Here is a 15,812-nt window from a genome sequence, read left to right as displayed (position 1 = left end):
GCAGCATCAATCCGATCCTCGATCCTCGATCCTCGACTGGGTGAGAGGGCTCGGCCTCGGGGCTTGCACAGTCTCTGCCTACCAGTCAGGCATCCAGGTTTTACAACCACTCGAGGCCTCGCCCACGGCCTCTTACAGGGCTCCACAACCCCCTGCCCCCCACACCCCCGTTAGCTGTTGACCCCATTGCTCCTTGCTGAATTGGATGCTGACTTGTGGTTCGGCGGTTCAAGCCTGTTGTTACTCGGTGCCACCAGCCGGAACCCTGAGCAGCCACCCAGGGAGAAATAAAGTGGCCCCTGGAGGCGCCCAGCAAGCATACTTTGCCTTTTCTGTCCTCCATCACAGAAATTCGTTTCGCTCCTGGTGCGGAGCTGTGGGTGGCTTTTGCGACGTCTGGTGGCCTCTCTTCCTCCCCCCCAGCCCCCCTCAGCCCCGCCTACAGCCACGTACAGAGGTCCCTGCAGACCATGTGACTGGGAACAGGACCGCCTGCAAGGGCTCCCCTTCCGTCGGCAAACCTCACCCGCTCCTAGGGCTTCTCTGGGGAGCCTGCAGGGTTCCCCTTGGGGTAGGGGAGGCAGAAAAGTAAGATGGTCTCCTAGCAGTCAATTTTCAAACCCCCAAAACAGCCCAGTAAAGTCACTGTGAGTTGCACTAGCCCCGAGATCAGGTCCTCCATGATCCTCAGTGGCTAGCCCAGGGTAGAACGATCAGCTAGCCTCAGCTCTCAACCAACTCTCCATGGATCCTGGACCCTCCTACCCTCTTTCATCTTGTTTGTTTTTGGGCCACACCCAGTAGTGCTCAGGGATCACTCCGGTGGTCTCCGGGAACCATATGGGGAGCTGGGGATCAAACAACCCCCAGTTGGTTCTGTGCAAGGCAAGTGCCCTACCCACTGTACTATCTCTCCAGCCGCCCTTTTAGAATTGAGGTTGTAGTTAACCGTGAAGAAAGGTGGGGCTGGAGTGATAGTACAGCAGGTAGGATGCTTGTGCCCTATATGGTCCCCCCAGCAAGCCCTGAGCACCACTGGGTGTCCTCACACACAAAAGAAACCCATAAAGACAAAAACAGTGCAGAAGGGTTCCTAGAATGGGGCCCCAACCTGCGTTTCTCACCCTGTTCCTACACGGCCCTTTCTGACACTTCCTTCCTATGTGCCCCTCATCCTCCCAGCTGGACCACAGTTGGTTTTTTTTTTCTTTTTGGGGTCACACCTGGTGATTTACAGGGGTTACTCCTGGCGTTGCTCCGGGGACCATATGGGATGCTGGGAATTGAACCTGGGTCAGCCACGTGCAAGGCAAACGCCCTACCGGCTATGCTATTGCTCCAGCCCCAGGGACCCCAGTTTTGTGCCTCAGTCTCCCCCATTTACACGATTTTCCCTGGGGCCAGTTGAGAATCACTGCTTTAGAGGTGTACAGGCAACCCCCAGAGAGTGGAGTCCAGTCCAGGCCAGCGCAGTAAAGTGAGGGACACGGTGAAGGATCCAGCTGGCAGCACCTGGGAAAGCAGGTCGAGTCCTGTTGTGGGCGAGTGAGCTGCAGCCGCGGGGGCCCTGTGACCCAGGACAGAGGGAGCACCACGGGCGGAAGCAGAGGTAGCGCCCAGGGGCTGGCTGGATGCAGGCGCCCATGGACCTTCCATCTGTGGGAAACCCCCACACCTGCGGGGCGCGGTCAAGCCAGCTGGGCTTGTGTAGTGGGCAAGCACTGGGGGGCCGAGGCGGGATCAAAGCCTGCCCCGGTGGTGCCAGAGACCACAGGTTTCTGATGCCGACCAAGTGGGTGGCTTCTTAATTTCCACCAAGCGGCTCCCAAAGACCGTAAAGTTCTCTTGCTAATTGGAAGCAGGCTGAAACACCAGCTGTGACACACGCAGGGGCTCCCGGGCAGCCCCCCGCGGATGTCCAGGAGCAACTGTGCCCATCCTTGCCGTGGAGATGGGGTTTTCTTAGCTGTCCAGCAGGAAGGGCGCGGAGGAGGGGGTGCTGCGTGTCCGGGGGAGGGCCACCTGTCCAGCGGCCGCGTGCTCGGCTTCAGCGCAACTTCAGGTGGTAATTTTCAGCCAGACTTTGTTTTCCCGTTGCCTAATTAAAGACACACAAAAGCTGTTTTCCTGCTGCCTCTTTCCCGGGCAGCGGGCGGCTTGGGTGACGCCTGCCAGACCTGTGCTGGGGACCTGGACCGGGGTCCGGGCCAGCGCGCGCCCGCTCTCCGCGCGCAGCCCAGCAGTGCCCTCTGCAGGCCAGCCGGGGTACTGCCGAAGGCCCTGGCGGACCCGGAGCTCGGCGCTCTGGTGGGCTCGCGGGTAATCAGAAGCCTTCATGTGGAGGTTAGCGCTCAGCCCCACACCCCACTCTGCTGTGGGCAACAGGGACAAGAGCACCCCCCCTGCTCTACTTCAAGCAGACGACTCCAGAAAATTCTGTGGGGGAACAAGTTGTCTGAGTGAGGGGTGAAGCTTATTCCAGGAAATGAAAGGTTTGCAAGCAGGAACATTTCACGTTGGATCTGCGTATGGCTGGGATTTTATCACAGTGAGGGAGATGGAGCCCATGCTTGGTTCTTGACAGGTGAGGGGCTGGAGCGATAGCACAGCGGGTAGGGCATTTGCCTTGCACGCGGCCAACTCGGGTTCGATTCCTAGCATCCCATATGGTCACTCGAGCACCGCCAGGAGTAATTCCTGAGTGCATGAGCCAGGAGTTATCCCTGGGCATTGCCGGGTGTGACACAAAAAGAAAAAAATCTTGACAGGTGAGCAAATGAAGATACACAGAACTACGCCCTTGGGGTGCTGGGAATACTTGCACCCAAGTGGGGACATGAGATGTCAAACTCAGGAAGGGCCTGTCCTGAGGGCTGTCAGGCCCTTTAAATAATGTGTTGGGGTGGGGGGGCTGAAACCATAGTACAGAAGGAAATGTGCTGGACTTGCACACGGCCAACCCAGGTTTGGTCCCCAGCATCCTATATGGTCCCCTGAGCCCCGCCAGGAGTAATTCCTGAGTGCAGAGCCAGGAGTAAGCCCTGCGTACTACCTGGAGCGACCCTCCCAGCAAGGTAGTTCCTGAGTACTGCCAGGAATGACCCCCTCAAATCTGTTTGGGGTGAGAGAGGTCATTTGTACATGGCTGACCCAAGTTCAGTCCCTGAGCAGAGAGCCAGGAGTAAACCCAGAGCACCACCAGATGTGGCCCCAATCCCTCCAAATCCTTACTTACAAATAATATGCACCCACTCACAGAAGTCCCTCTCCTCGGCCTGCAGATCCGTGGACAGCTCGAAGGAGGTCTGGCACTCGGGTCATGTTGGTATGTCCGGGAAGGACAAAAGTATCACCCCATGAATTCCAGCTAGGATAGGAAGCAAGATCTTAGTGTTCTGATTTGTTTTTGTCCTGAGGCCACACCCAGCTGTGTTCAGGACTTACTCCTGGTTCTGTGCTCAGGGATCACTCCTGGCAGGGCTTGGGAGGAGTGTCAGGGGTGAATCCCCGGCTGGCTGCATGTGAAGCAAGCACTGTACTGTCTCTCTCCAGCCCCAGGAACAAGATCTCAACACCCAGGCTACAAAAAAAGCTTCCTTTGGACACCCGAGGCTACGAAGCCTCCAGCTACTGAGCAATGCTCTGCATGACCCCGTCTCCCCTCAGGCACAAGGAGGCAGGCAGCAGGCCAGAGCTGCGATCCCCTCCTGTGCAGGGGACAGCCCCACCTTGCCCTTCCAACAAGAGAGGCCTCAACAGACCTTGAGCTCTTCCCTAGAAAATAAGGGTGCAGGCCAGAGAGACAGTGCAGCAGGTAGAGCACTTGCATTGCTAACTCACCCTCCACCCCCAGCACCCTATATGGTTCCCCAGGAGTGATCCCTGAGAACTGGGCCAGGGGTTTGCCCTGATCACTGCTGGGTGTGAAAAAAAAATTTAAAAAACGGTGCTTGGAACAAACTGATAAAATTCTGACTTCAGTCATCTGTGGCCTGGGGCAGCTTGCTGAGATACTCAGTGGACTCAGCTGCTCAACAGAACATGGCAGGTCAGCAGGAGGCAACCTAGAGCAAAGTCTGTTAGAGTAAGTCAGCATGACCAGGAACTTGTCTTTTAATGACCCCTGCATGTCAGCAGGTGTTTTAATACTGAGCCACATCCCAAACTTCTGACTCTCTTAAAGGATGAGCAGTCAGGTGGCTGGAGAGATAGTCCCGGGATGAAGGCACTTAACCTGCATGAAGTCCCTTAAGAGCTAGGAGTGACCCTGCCACTAGGAGCACTGCCGGGTGTGACTCAAATCCTCCACCCCCTCAAAAGAAGGAAGAAAGGAAGGGACAGAAAGAAAAAGGAAGGACTGAAGAAGGAAGAGGGGGGAGGGAGAGAGAGGGGGGAGCCAACGAGGTCCCAGATATAAACGCAGCCTGGCCAAGGTGGGTGCCAGGCCCTGCTGCACAGCTGGTTCTCAGCAGAGCCACAGAACCTCAGCCGAGACCCTGCTCCTAGGATCTTGGACATGACAGGATGGTGATGGAAGCTAGAAGCAGCTCAGCTTGGATGGCAGTGACAGCTGGTGCTGCAGGAGCCTGGGTAGCATGGGCTGGCCTTCGGACCCGAGGCTAGCAGTTGAGGGAAGAGAGGAGGGGATTTGTGTGTGTGTGTGGGGGGGGAGGGTCTGAACTTCAGCGCCCACCCCAGCAGCTCTCCCAGGTGGTGCTTTCTGCACTGATGCTTCTTCCTGTCCAGGTTCCTCCTGAGCTTCAGATTCTACCAGGAAGTTACAACCTGGATGGACCCCTAATCTCAGTACACACCAGCTCTTTGAGGCAGGCACTTTTGGAATTCTCTTTTCAGCAACTTAAATCCTGAATTTCACCCCTTCCTGCAGGGGGCAGGGGAATGTGACTCGTGGCTGCCACCTTGTGGCCAAAACCACATTCCAGCTGGGTTCCAGCCTCACCAAGACTCTGGGAGCCCCCTGCCCTCCTTCCTGCAGTGTTGGGATCTTATTCCTGATTCCCGGGTAGAAGTTGACAGAAGTGATGGCTGTCTCAAAACTGAGACCTCCAGACAGACATGACATCTTCCCCTCTAGTCATTTTTGTGGGGGTGGGGTTTGGGGGCTGAACCTGGGTGGGTCGCGTCTAAGAGATCTCAAGCCCTGTACTGTGTATCTCTTCAGGTAACCCTCACAACTTGTAGTCTTTTTTAAAAAAGGAAAAAAACTGCCTTTCCTCTCTGCCCAATTATACTCACAAATAGGTGAAAAGCATCGTAACTTCCAAGTGAGTGGGATATACATTTTCTTCTTATATCCAACTGGAGCTGGCTGGAGCGATAGTAAGGGCTGGGGCGATAGCACAGCGGGTAGGGCGTCTGCCTTGCATGCAGCCAACATGGCCGACCCGAGTTCGATTCCTCCGCCCCTCTCGGAGAGCCCGGCAAGCTACCGAGAGTATTCATATGCCAGACACAGTAACAACAAAGTCTACAATGGAGGGCCTTTATCCAACTTGACAAGTCTTAGAATTCCAGGCAAGGTGCATACCGGTTTGCATTGCTTTGTTTCTCCAAACTAGGGGATGCGGTATAGAGTTTGTTATACTTTCACTGATTTTAATTTTGGAACAAAAATCAGCAGGGAGAAGCCTGGATCAAAACTGTCTGGGGCTGGGGCGGGAGACATCATACAGTAAGTAGGGCGCTTGCCTTGCACACGGCATACCCGGGTTTCATCCCAACTTCCCACATGGTTCACCAAACACCACCGGGAGTAACCCTGAGCATTGCCAGGTATGGCCCGCTCTGGGGCAAGAGCTAGTTCAACAGCTGACGTACTTCACTTGAGGGAAGCCCAGGGGCGGGATCAGAGAGAAAGCTCATCAGGAGCCAAATGCTGGCTTTGAGTGCAGGTCTGGGTTGGGTCCCCAGCACCATGCAGTCTCCTGGGCATCACTGAGCATCACAGCACCGCTGTGTGGCCCCCAAATCAAACCAAAACAATGGCCTGGAGGGAGGGGCGTGTCTGGGTGGTTAAGGGCATGCCTTGCACCCCGGGTCCTGGGTTCCTTCCCGCCACCACCCAGGAACAGGCTGGGGACAGGCACTTCCCTCCGAGCGGCTCCTGGGGGGCTTCCAAGTCCATGCAGTGTTTTCCCCTGTCCCAGAGCTCACCTGCTGGGGTGACAGAAAGACGGCATCTAAGCTCAGCAGCCCCAGACCTACGCACCCTCCCTTCGAAAGGCGACACAGGAAGGAAGATCTCAAGAACAGCTTGGGCAAACACGTGTGGGGTCCCAGGACAGACCCAGAGTGGGGTGCCAGTAATGGTCCCAGCGACCAGCTTTGGCGGGGGCAGAGCCACGTAGACTATTCTTGCCAAAGCCCCTCCCCTCGAGTCTGCTGGTGCTGGGCATGAATCTGGGTCTCAAAATGTGAAGCACAATTCTCTCCAAAGCCAAGCCACATCCTTGGCAGCTCCATGCATGAGTCTTTGGTGTTCTTGAGATGGAGCTTCCCAAGAGAGCCGAGGCAGTGGGCTGGGAAGAGGCGGGGGGGCCTCGGTGTCTCCCCGCTTGCAGTAACTCGCCGAACTTCATAGATACTTGCTGCTCCAGGGCTCCCAAGGAACCCAGCCAGGGTGGGAACCACCACCACCCCGCAGGGCTGAGAAGCCCAGGCCCCAGGATCAACCCCACTCCATGACTGCAAAAGCACCACTTGAAGCGAGTCCCATACAGAGTCCCTCCCACCCTCTTCCCACGGTGCAGTTCCTCAGACAGATTTCCAGACCGCCTTCAGTCCTGAAGCACCCCACCTGGTACTGGGGCGGAAGGGCAGCTCCACCTGTGCTCCGTGGGAACTGAGAACCGAGTTCCACTCAGAGTATGCGCCGAGGACCTCAAGCTTCCCCCTCTGCACCCATCACCTTTGAGCCTTCCAAGGCAGTTATTTATGCAGGCGGGGGATTAAAATAACCAAGTCACTACATTAAACCCAAAGCGTTAAAGGATGAATAACAGGAAGCTAGTAAAAAAGATTTTACTGGCAGTTGCAGGGTTAAACAAACATTTGGGGAGTTGGGGGGGGGGGGGGGGGAGGAAGAACACTAGGGATTGATCCCAGGGCCTCTAAGGCAGTGCTCTGCCAGACTGAGTTTTAAACACCATTCCCTTCTTTCCTGCATAGAGAATCCTCAAAAAGGGACCTGCAAGGCAAGTCACCAATTTCACCAGAAAGATGGCAGTTACTGTGTTCTGTAAAACAGGCCTCAATGAATTACTGCGGGTGACAGTCACGTGGAGAGCGAGCAACCAAGCAACTGCCACCTCTGAGAGTGTCACCAACGGGAGCACAAGGCCAAAGACGCAATTATGGGGATGGAGACCACTGCCCATGCCAAGCCCTAACCAGCAAACGGAAGCTGCAGGGCCACGTGTCAGTCCATCTGCCACTGAGCAGAGAGCAGCAGCGAGTGTCTGGGCTGGGCCCACAGGCAGCACTCGGGACACCGCCCACCCTCCCTGGGACAACACCTTTGGGGACTCGGTGGACACAAACTGCTCCCCAGAACTTTTTTTTTTTGCTTTTTGGCTCACACCCGGCAAGGCACAGGGGTTACTCCTGGCTCTGCACTCAGGAATCACTCCTGGCGGTGCTCAGGGGACCATATGGGATGCTGGGAATCGAACCCGGGTCGGCTGCATTCTAGGCAAACACCCTACCCGCTGTGCTATCACTCCAGCCCCTCCCCAGCACTTTTTTAAAAACATTCATTCATCTTGAGTTATATGGTAACACTTATGTTATCACCAAAAGTATATAAATGTGTGTGTGTGTGTGTGTGTAAAAATTACTGGAGAAGGGTGCCAGAGAATATGGGGTGAAGGCATTTGCCCTGCAACTGCTGGCCTTGGTCAAGACTCCAGGCACAACATAAAGTCTCCAAGCGCCCCCAGGGTTCACTTTTGAGCAACAGAGCCAGGAAAGGCCCTCAGGATGCTAAAATGTCTCTAAAACAAACCAAAATACTGAGGGCTGGAGTGACAGTACAGAGGCCTGGGCATCTACCTTGAAGCCAACCAGGTCTCTATGTCCCCAGAGCCCCTCCATGGAGTGATCCCTGAGTGCAGAGCCATGAATAAGCCCTGAACACCACCAGAGGTGGCCCCAAAACAAAACCAAAACCAAAGAACCACCAAAAAGTTGGAGGTGAATGATCTTAGGAAAAACAGAATTTTTAACCTTCCTTATTTTTTTGAGGATGAGCAGAAATTCATAAAAACTGAGTTCTTCAATACCAAGGGCATCCATCACACTGTTCATTGTTGCCTGCTGTGGCTGGGGGCCACAGTACCCGCCTCGCCTGACAAGAACTTGCAGAGCAGGGTCTGGAGACAGCCGGCTAGGGTGCCCCTCCTAGGCCACTCCTGTCCCTGCCTGAGTGCACGGCCTTGGCCCGCCACTGCCGCCTCCCTTCAAACAGCAAGATGCTTGCCGCCATGGCAGAGTTGAGGCTGTCCACGCCAGGCACGACAGGAATGAGCAGCCGCCTGCCCCCGGTGCTCGCGGCCAGCTGCAGGGACTCCAGGCTCACCCCGTGGGTCTCCCCACCTATCACCACCGCTGCGGGGGCCTCCGTCCAGTCCAAGTCGTAACTCTGCACCTCGAGTTCTGGGAGCCAGCCTTCACTGGCTTCTGGTTCTCCGTCTTCCTCCTCCTCATACTTGTGACGCTTCATGAGCTGGTGGCTGGACACCCAGCCGGGGTCGCTGGCGGAAGCAGACTTCTGGGCCTGGGCATGAAGGCCACAGTTGTCAGCTACGAAGACCCTGGTGTCAGGGGGCAGGTAGCCGGGCAGCGACTCCCAATCCAGGTTGTTGATGACAGGCACCTGGAAATGCGCACCCATACCTGCCCGCAGCACTTTGGGCTCCCAGGCGTCAACACAACCTAGAAAAGACAAGACAGGAGTATTACACACCTTTTCAACAAAGCGTGCTCCAGCGTGGCTTTCTCAGAGATGTGTGAGTCCGCCGGGATGGTGGCACCCCACAGAGGGCTGGGGGGATTACTCCCTGCGAGTGCAGAGAGAGAGCAGAGGAAGTTTCCAGGCCTGTGTGTCAGGCAGCAGCCAGAGGAGGCAAAGTGAGTCTCCAACCCAAGGAGCACATGGCAGATTGGACCTGGTCAATATTTAAACAAGTGACTACAACAGCAACACTGACTTAAAACATGCCTCAACAGGGGAACAGAAAACCCTCAGGCAAAAGGAGGCGACCCTGCAGTCCAAGAACTGAAGGTGAAGTGATCTGGCCTGGGACTGGGAGAGGAGGAGCACGGGGAGAGGAGATGGGAGGCAGGCAAGGACCAATTTTAAGGATGCTGGGGGGTGGAGGGGCTGCAAGTTTGGGATCGTCCCCAGGGACAAGAGAGTGCCACTAAAGGATTTCAAGCAAAGCAGGGCTCGTGCTTTCGAAATGCCACTGGCTTTGATATTGAATCTGCATCGAGGAGGGAAGATGCTAGGGACCGGGCAGTTACAGCGATCTGGGAGGTGGTGAGGACCCCATCAGCCGCGCCATTCACAGAAGTCCACTCACAACACAGGAGAGCAAGAGACACTTTTATCCATGAAAGGACCTCAGTTTGAAACCCGGAGCACTGCCCAAAGCAGCACCACTGGGTGTGACGCCAAAACACAAAGTTCTTTTATGAAGAGTCACCTGCAAAAGCCACCTGCACGAGCTGACAGAGGACCCCTCCCTTTCTCAGGCTGGCGAGACAGCAGGGCAGGTCCCTCATAGCACCCCACCTTCCCAACACGTCAGCACAAGTCTCCTCATCAGACTGCACAGACGGCTCCTCGGGCCGAGCGCAGGCTTTACACCCGGGTTCCCAAGTTCAACCCCTACCACATGGTGCCCTGAGCACCACCGGTGACCCTCAGCACTGGAGGGAACTGAAGTGGGAGGTGAGCAGGGGGTGCTGGGGCAAGAAAAAGTACAGAAGTGGGGCCCAGACCATGAGGAGTACCATCTACTGTGACCCCTTCCACCTGGTGGGGCACAAGGGACAAGAGAACATTCCTCATCCTCACATCCCCCATTATGGCCCCATGTTCCCCACGGCCGCTCCCAGTGGGTGTCAGGAAGAGAAGCAGCTTAGACGACACAGGCACACTTTCTGAACCACACCGGGTTCTAAGCACGCAACCATGGAGCGGGGAAGCAGGGTGCCAATGGTGGAACCCCAACAGCATTGCTAGGGAAGACGTTGGCAGAGAAATGCACCCCAACAGGAATGACAGGGAGGAACGGAAAGGTGCAATTTGGGCAAGACTCTTGGGGGTCCCATCACTTCCCTCACCATCAACAGCAGCTGGGGTGCTGCGGGGCCGTCCCGCCCACCTGCCCAGTACCCCGACTTTCAGGGAGGTCTGTTTACACCCACGACTGCTGATCCCATCTCTGATGAGGAGACAGAAAGGTAACAAGGCATGCATGCATGTGCGTGGGTTAAGGGGCTTTCTGTCCCACCCTCAGGCTAAGGGAAATGCATCATGACTCATCACCACCCTGTTGACATTATTCCTTCCAAACATTCAGAATGTCAAGAGTTAGAACAGTCCCACGTGTCCAACAATTTGGGAATTCAGGATCATCTAGATTTTCCCGGTGTGTGTACGGGGGTGGGAGGAAATACACCTACTGGTACTCAAGGTTTACTCCTGGTTCTGTGCTCACTTCTGGCTCAAGGTACCAAATAGAGACTGAACTTGGGTTGGCCACATGCAAGGCAAGTGCCTTACCCGCTGTGCTATTACTCAGGCCCCATCTTCAGAAGACTTTTTGTTTGTTTCAAGGCCACACCCGGCAGTGCTCAGGGATCATTCCTGGCTGGGTTCCGAGGATCATATAGGGTGCTGGGGATCAAACCTGGGCCAATCATCTATAAGGCAAGCACCCTACCTGTCTACTATTGCTCCCTCACAGGGCCTTTATTTTTTTTCAAAATGATCTTGAATTGGAACTGAAGCAATAGTACAGTGGGTAGGGCATTGCCTTACATGCAGCTAACCCAGGTTCTATCCTCGGGGACCATAAAAATCCTTTGGTCTCCCAAGCTCAGCCAGGAATTACCCCTGAGCGCAGAACCAGGAATTAGGCCTAAGCACAGCCGTGTGCCCATCCCCGTCCTCTGCCAAATCATCAACCTTTTTGTGGTGCTGGGGATGGAACCCAGGGCATCACACTTCAAGGTAAGTGCTCTACTGCTGAGCCACATCCTGGCCCAGCGTCAGTAGTTACTGGGCGCCCAGCACTGTGCATCCCACAGACTCTCCAAATAGCCCTAACTGCATGGTACTAGGCCTACTTTATAGACAGAACATCACTCACAGACAGATAAGAAGGGCCAGCTCCAAACTTCCAGTCTTGGTTTGTCTGCCCAGGGAGCCAGACTTAAGAAAACTGCCCCGAGCACGTACTCACTAGCTCGCTTACCTTTGGTGAGTAAGACCTTACAACAGCCAGCCCCAGCAGCGGATCTGAGAGCTGTCCCCAGGTTCCCAGGGTCACGGAGATTGTCACAGATCAACAACAAAGGCAGTGACTGGTGAAGCTGAGTCTCTGGAAATTTCATCTTAGTAGGATCCGGCTTGGCAAAAACCCCTAAGAGAACAGGGTGGGTGATTAACTTGCATGGCATGAGCCTGGCCAATAATGACTTGTCATCACTCTGTTTATGTTATCTATGGGGGGCCCCCAGGGCAACACCCGGCAGTGCTCAGACTATGTGGTACCATGAATCAAATATGCACTTCGAATGCACAGCAGACAGGCATTCTAGCACACTGAGCACCCTCCTGAGCCGTGATTTTTTTTTCAGGGCCACACCTGGTGGAAATTCCCAGCTGTTAAGTGTCACTCCAGGGGGTGATGCAGTGCAGAGCCAAGGACTGAAAAAAGTTCAGTCTATTGAAGTCTCCCTCTGGCCCTCTTTCTGCTTTTTGCAATGGGAGTCTGGCGGTGGGGGGGCGGGGGGGGGGGAAGGGCCACACCCAGCAGAGCTTGGGTAACTGTATCAGCACTACCAGACCCTGAACTGTGTCCATAACATGAAGGCAAGTTCCCTAACCCCTGTAACTCCAGCACTCTTCTCCATTTGTTGTTGTTTGGGCCACACCCAGCTGTGCTCAAGGCTTACTCCGGGTGAAGTTCCGGGGACCATATGTGGTGCTGGAGATTGAACGTGCACTGGCCGCATGTGAAGCAAGCACCCTACCTGCTGTACTATCACTCCAGTCCCCTTTTTGTTCTTGATTACTTAAATGATACACACACATTGGATTCCACACACCTGGCAGTGCTCAGGATTCATGTGGTACTAATTCTGAACCTAGGGCTCCCTCCCATATGCAATCACACTCAAGACCAGCTACAAGAATGAGGGAACTAAGGAGCATCACCAGGGTCACTCTAGAGCACAAAAGCAGAGGTGGCAACTGAACACCACAGGGCACAGAGTGTAGCGCAAGCCCTCTCCTGATGAAGAAACAGAGGTTTGCCACCTCCCTTCCCTTGGTTGTTGCGGTGGTGCCCAGCAGGGTCACACTCTGCCCCATATGTCCATAGTGGTGCTTCAGTAGGGTACCTGCACTTAGCTGCTGTGAGTGGGACATTCACTCGCTGCAGCCCACAGGCCCAGAATGCAGAACCACAGGAATGGCTCAAGTGGACAGCAGCAGGGATTGTACCCCAAGCCCCAGGCTTGCACAGCAGGTGCTTTTAGACACTGAACAATCTCCTGGCCCCAGGCAGAATTTTTGTGGAAGCAGAGCGCTAAATCTTTGGTAACTATTTTTTTAAAATTTTGTTTTGTTGGGGGGCGACATCAGGTGGTCCTCAGGGCTTACTCCTGGCTCTGAGCTCAGAAATCATTCCTGGTGGGATTCGGGAGACCATACGAGGTGAGGGGGACCCAAGCTGGCTGCATCCAAGGCAAGCACTTTTCCCACTCTACTACTGCTCTGGCCTCAGTAACCACTTAGAAATATTTTAGTTTGACATTAAGTTGAAGAAATAACCTCAAAAATAAAAGGTGTGGGCTGGGGCTGGAGTCCATGCTTTACATGCAGTTGTGGGTCTGATCCCCAGCCGCACTGAAGAGCCCTCCAAGCACCAAGCCAAGTATGCGTATATGGCCTGAGGAATAGCAGTTATTCCCAGAGACTGTAAAGTACAAAACACAAATGTTGGTATAAAATGACTTTGATTTCTCCTGAAAGTACCATTAAGACACATGAAGTTAACAAACTCTTTTTTTTTTCTTTTTGGGTCACACCCAGCGATGCACAGGGGTAACTCCTGGCTCTACACTCAGGAATTACTCCTGGTGGTGCTCAGGGGACCACATGGGATGCTGAGATGAGAACCCGGGTTGGCCGTGTACAAGGCAAACGCCCTACTTGCTGTGCTATCGCTCCAGCCCCAACAAACTATCTTAAAAACAGCCCAGATAGGGGGCCATGGGATGGTTCAGTGGCGAAAAGTGCCCGTCTTACAAGTTAGACTTCGAGAGCCACCCACAGGTGCAAATCCCAGTGGCTCTACCCCCAGAATGGAGCCTGCTGTGAGCATTTCAACAGGCACACCCATCACTGCAGCAAAGGAAAGGGAAGGAAAGGGGTTGAGCGGGGAACAAGCATGAAAAATCAAAGGCAGCAACAGTAGTCTTGGATACGACACAAGTTCAAATCTCCGTGGTCCCTGCTGTCTGTTTCCTCTGGCAGAACTGATTTCAGCCATACCGCGGCTAGGTGTGTGTAAGCACTCCAAGGTGTGTATAAGCCCCAGCAAGCCTAGCAAAACAATGTGCAAGTACCAAGGTTAGGGAGTAAGACCTCCAGCAAACAACGGTGTGACTCTTGGCATGACTTATTTGCCTCAACCAAAAGTGGCTCCCAGCAAGCACATGTGTAAGCGCTTGAGTCTAAAGGAGCAGAAGCTCCACTTGACACTGAGGTTGCATGGGCATCATTACAACAGTGGCAAAGGGGGATTAGGATACAAAAAATTCAAACACTGTGGGTCAGACATACAGTACAGATGGGAGGGTATTTGCCTTGCACACGGCTGACCAGGGTTTGATCCCCAGCATCCCATTTGGTCTCCTGAGCCCCATCAGTCCCAACCAGCACAGCTGTGGCCCACAAACAAAAAAATACGACTACAGGGCTTAAGGTACTTGTCTTTCACATGGCTGACCCCGATTTGATCCCAGGTACTGAATGAGGTCCCCTGAGCATCATGTGGAGTGATCCCTGACCACAGAGCCAGGAACACGCCCTTGAGCACTTCTGGGTGTAGTAACCCAAACAGTGAAGAAAAAACTGCTTTGCTGGGCTGGAGTGATAGTACAAAGGAAAGGGTGCTTGCCTCGCACACCTGGGTCTGATTCCCAGAACCAAATATGGTTCCCTGAGCACACCAGGAGGAACCCCTGAGCAGAGCCAGGAGTAAACCCCGAGACTCCAGCAACGGGGCCCCACCCCAAACTGCCCTACATCTCAACTGCTCATGACACACCATGTAACCACTGACCCATTATTCCTTGTGGTGTTACTAGGTCCGACCAATCCTTGATATCCTCGAACTTCACCTTAACGAGGCTGACACCTTTCAGCTTGTCAAGAGGCAGCTCCTTGATGTATTCCAGCCGACTAAAGAAGAAAACCTGCGGCATAGCGCCGGCTCGGAGAGCATCGGCGATCAATCTGCGGCCTTCCAGCAGAATCTTGCCTTGCTTTTCCCGAAACGATCGGGATTTAACTATTGTCATGGCGCTGCTGTGGGTGGAAGCAGAAAGGCACGTAAATGCCAACGTACTTGTTTCGGGAAACACACCCACCAGCGAGACTCAAAAGGAACTTCACAGAAACCAATTCCAAGGGAGAATCCCATTCTGCCTTCCCTTGCACAATTAAAAACGTGGTGGTTGTACTGAACTATGGTGCTGAACTCATTCACCCAGCGTGGAAAGGTCGAGAGGGAATGACGCGGGGGCGGGGGTAGCTTCCGGTATGATCCCCGGGATGAGGCGGAGGGTTTCACTCTTCACGCTTAAAAAAAGATTTCCCCGGGGCTGGAGCGATAGCACAGCGGGTAGGGCATTTGCCTTGCACGCAGCCAACAGAACCAACACAGGTTCGATTCCCAGCACCCCATATGGTCCCCTGAGCACCGCCAGGAGTGATTCCTGAGTGCATGAGCCAGGAGTAGCCCCTGAGCATCGCCGGGTGTGACCCAAAACGCAAAAAAAAAAAAAAAAAATTTCCCGGGGATTGCTTTTTCTTTTCCTTCCCCGTTTCTTTTTTCCTGAAAAGGGGGAGGTAAATCAAATGCGCCTAGGAACCTCCGTCCCCCCAGCCCCCCAAAGAGGGAGGACTAGGAATTCCCGTTAAGCCTCAGGTCCACGTCACCTCAGCCGCTTGTCCCCCGGGGCTGCCTTATCATAGCGAAGCCCCGACTCTTCCCAGGTGCGGGGAGCCTGGGGCGTGGGCTCGGGCGGCGGCGGCGGCCTCCGCTCCCGGGGGCTGGCCTCGACCGCCGCCTTCCGGGGCAGCTTCCCAGGAGCGGGCTTCCGCTCCTCCACTCGTCCGTCTGGAAAGGTCACTCTCACGGGCCTCCGCCGCAGGGCCCGGACCCAGCGCCGCGCACCGAGCTCCCAGCTCTGGCGGCTCGGCAGGAACGGCCGCGCGGCCCAGCGCACGCCTCTGCCCAGCGCCGCCATCTTCCCCTCCTCCCCGGGGC

General features: G+C 54.8%; 1 protein-coding gene across 2 annotated transcripts; it reads right to left on the bottom strand.

The window, feature by feature from the left end:
• Window positions 1-8,039: 8,039 nt before the first annotated feature.
• MRM3 (mitochondrial rRNA methyltransferase 3) lies at window positions 8,040-15,796 on the bottom strand. Of its 2 annotated transcripts, XM_056126894.1 has the most exons (4): window positions 15,482-15,796; window positions 14,604-14,848; window positions 11,505-11,672; window positions 8,065-8,952 (listed from the first exon to the last, which is right to left on the bottom strand). In XM_056126894.1, the coding sequence occupies exons 1-4, from the start codon at window positions 15,790-15,792 to the stop codon at window positions 8,405-8,407; spliced, it is 1,272 nt and encodes a 423-aa protein (XP_055982869.1). In that variant the 5' UTR covers window positions 15,793-15,796; the 3' UTR covers window positions 8,065-8,404. The 2 variants fall into 2 exon arrangements, with proteins under 2 accessions (XP_055982870.1, XP_055982869.1); XM_056126895.1 differs by lacking the exon at window positions 15,482-15,796 and having other exon boundaries at window positions 8,040-8,952; window positions 14,662-14,794.
• Between the last annotated feature and the right edge of the window lie 16 nt (window positions 15,797-15,812).

The sequence above is a fragment of the Sorex fumeus genome, unplaced genomic scaffold (genome assembly GCF_029834395.1).
Source record: "Sorex fumeus unplaced genomic scaffold, SorFum_2.1 ptg000063l, whole genome shotgun sequence".
NCBI classification, from domain to species: Eukaryota; Metazoa; Chordata; class Mammalia; order Eulipotyphla; family Soricidae; genus Sorex; species Sorex fumeus.
The sequence above is the reverse complement of the archived record's forward strand: the minus strand, read 5'-3'. Positions and strand labels throughout refer to the sequence as shown.

Coding starts and splice junctions, on each gene's coding strand:
- MRM3 (XM_056126894.1), bottom strand. CDS start 15,792: ATGGCGGCGCTGGGCAGAGGCGTGCGCTGGGCCGCGCGGCCGTTCCTG. Junction 14,849..15,481: donor CCGGGGGACAAGCGGCTGAG/GTGACGTGGACC, acceptor TTCCACCCACAG/CAGCGCCATGACAATAGTTA. Junction 11,673..14,603: donor AACACCACAAGGAATAATGG/GTCAGTGGTTAC, acceptor CTGTTCTCTTAG/GGGTTTTTGCCAAGCCGGAT.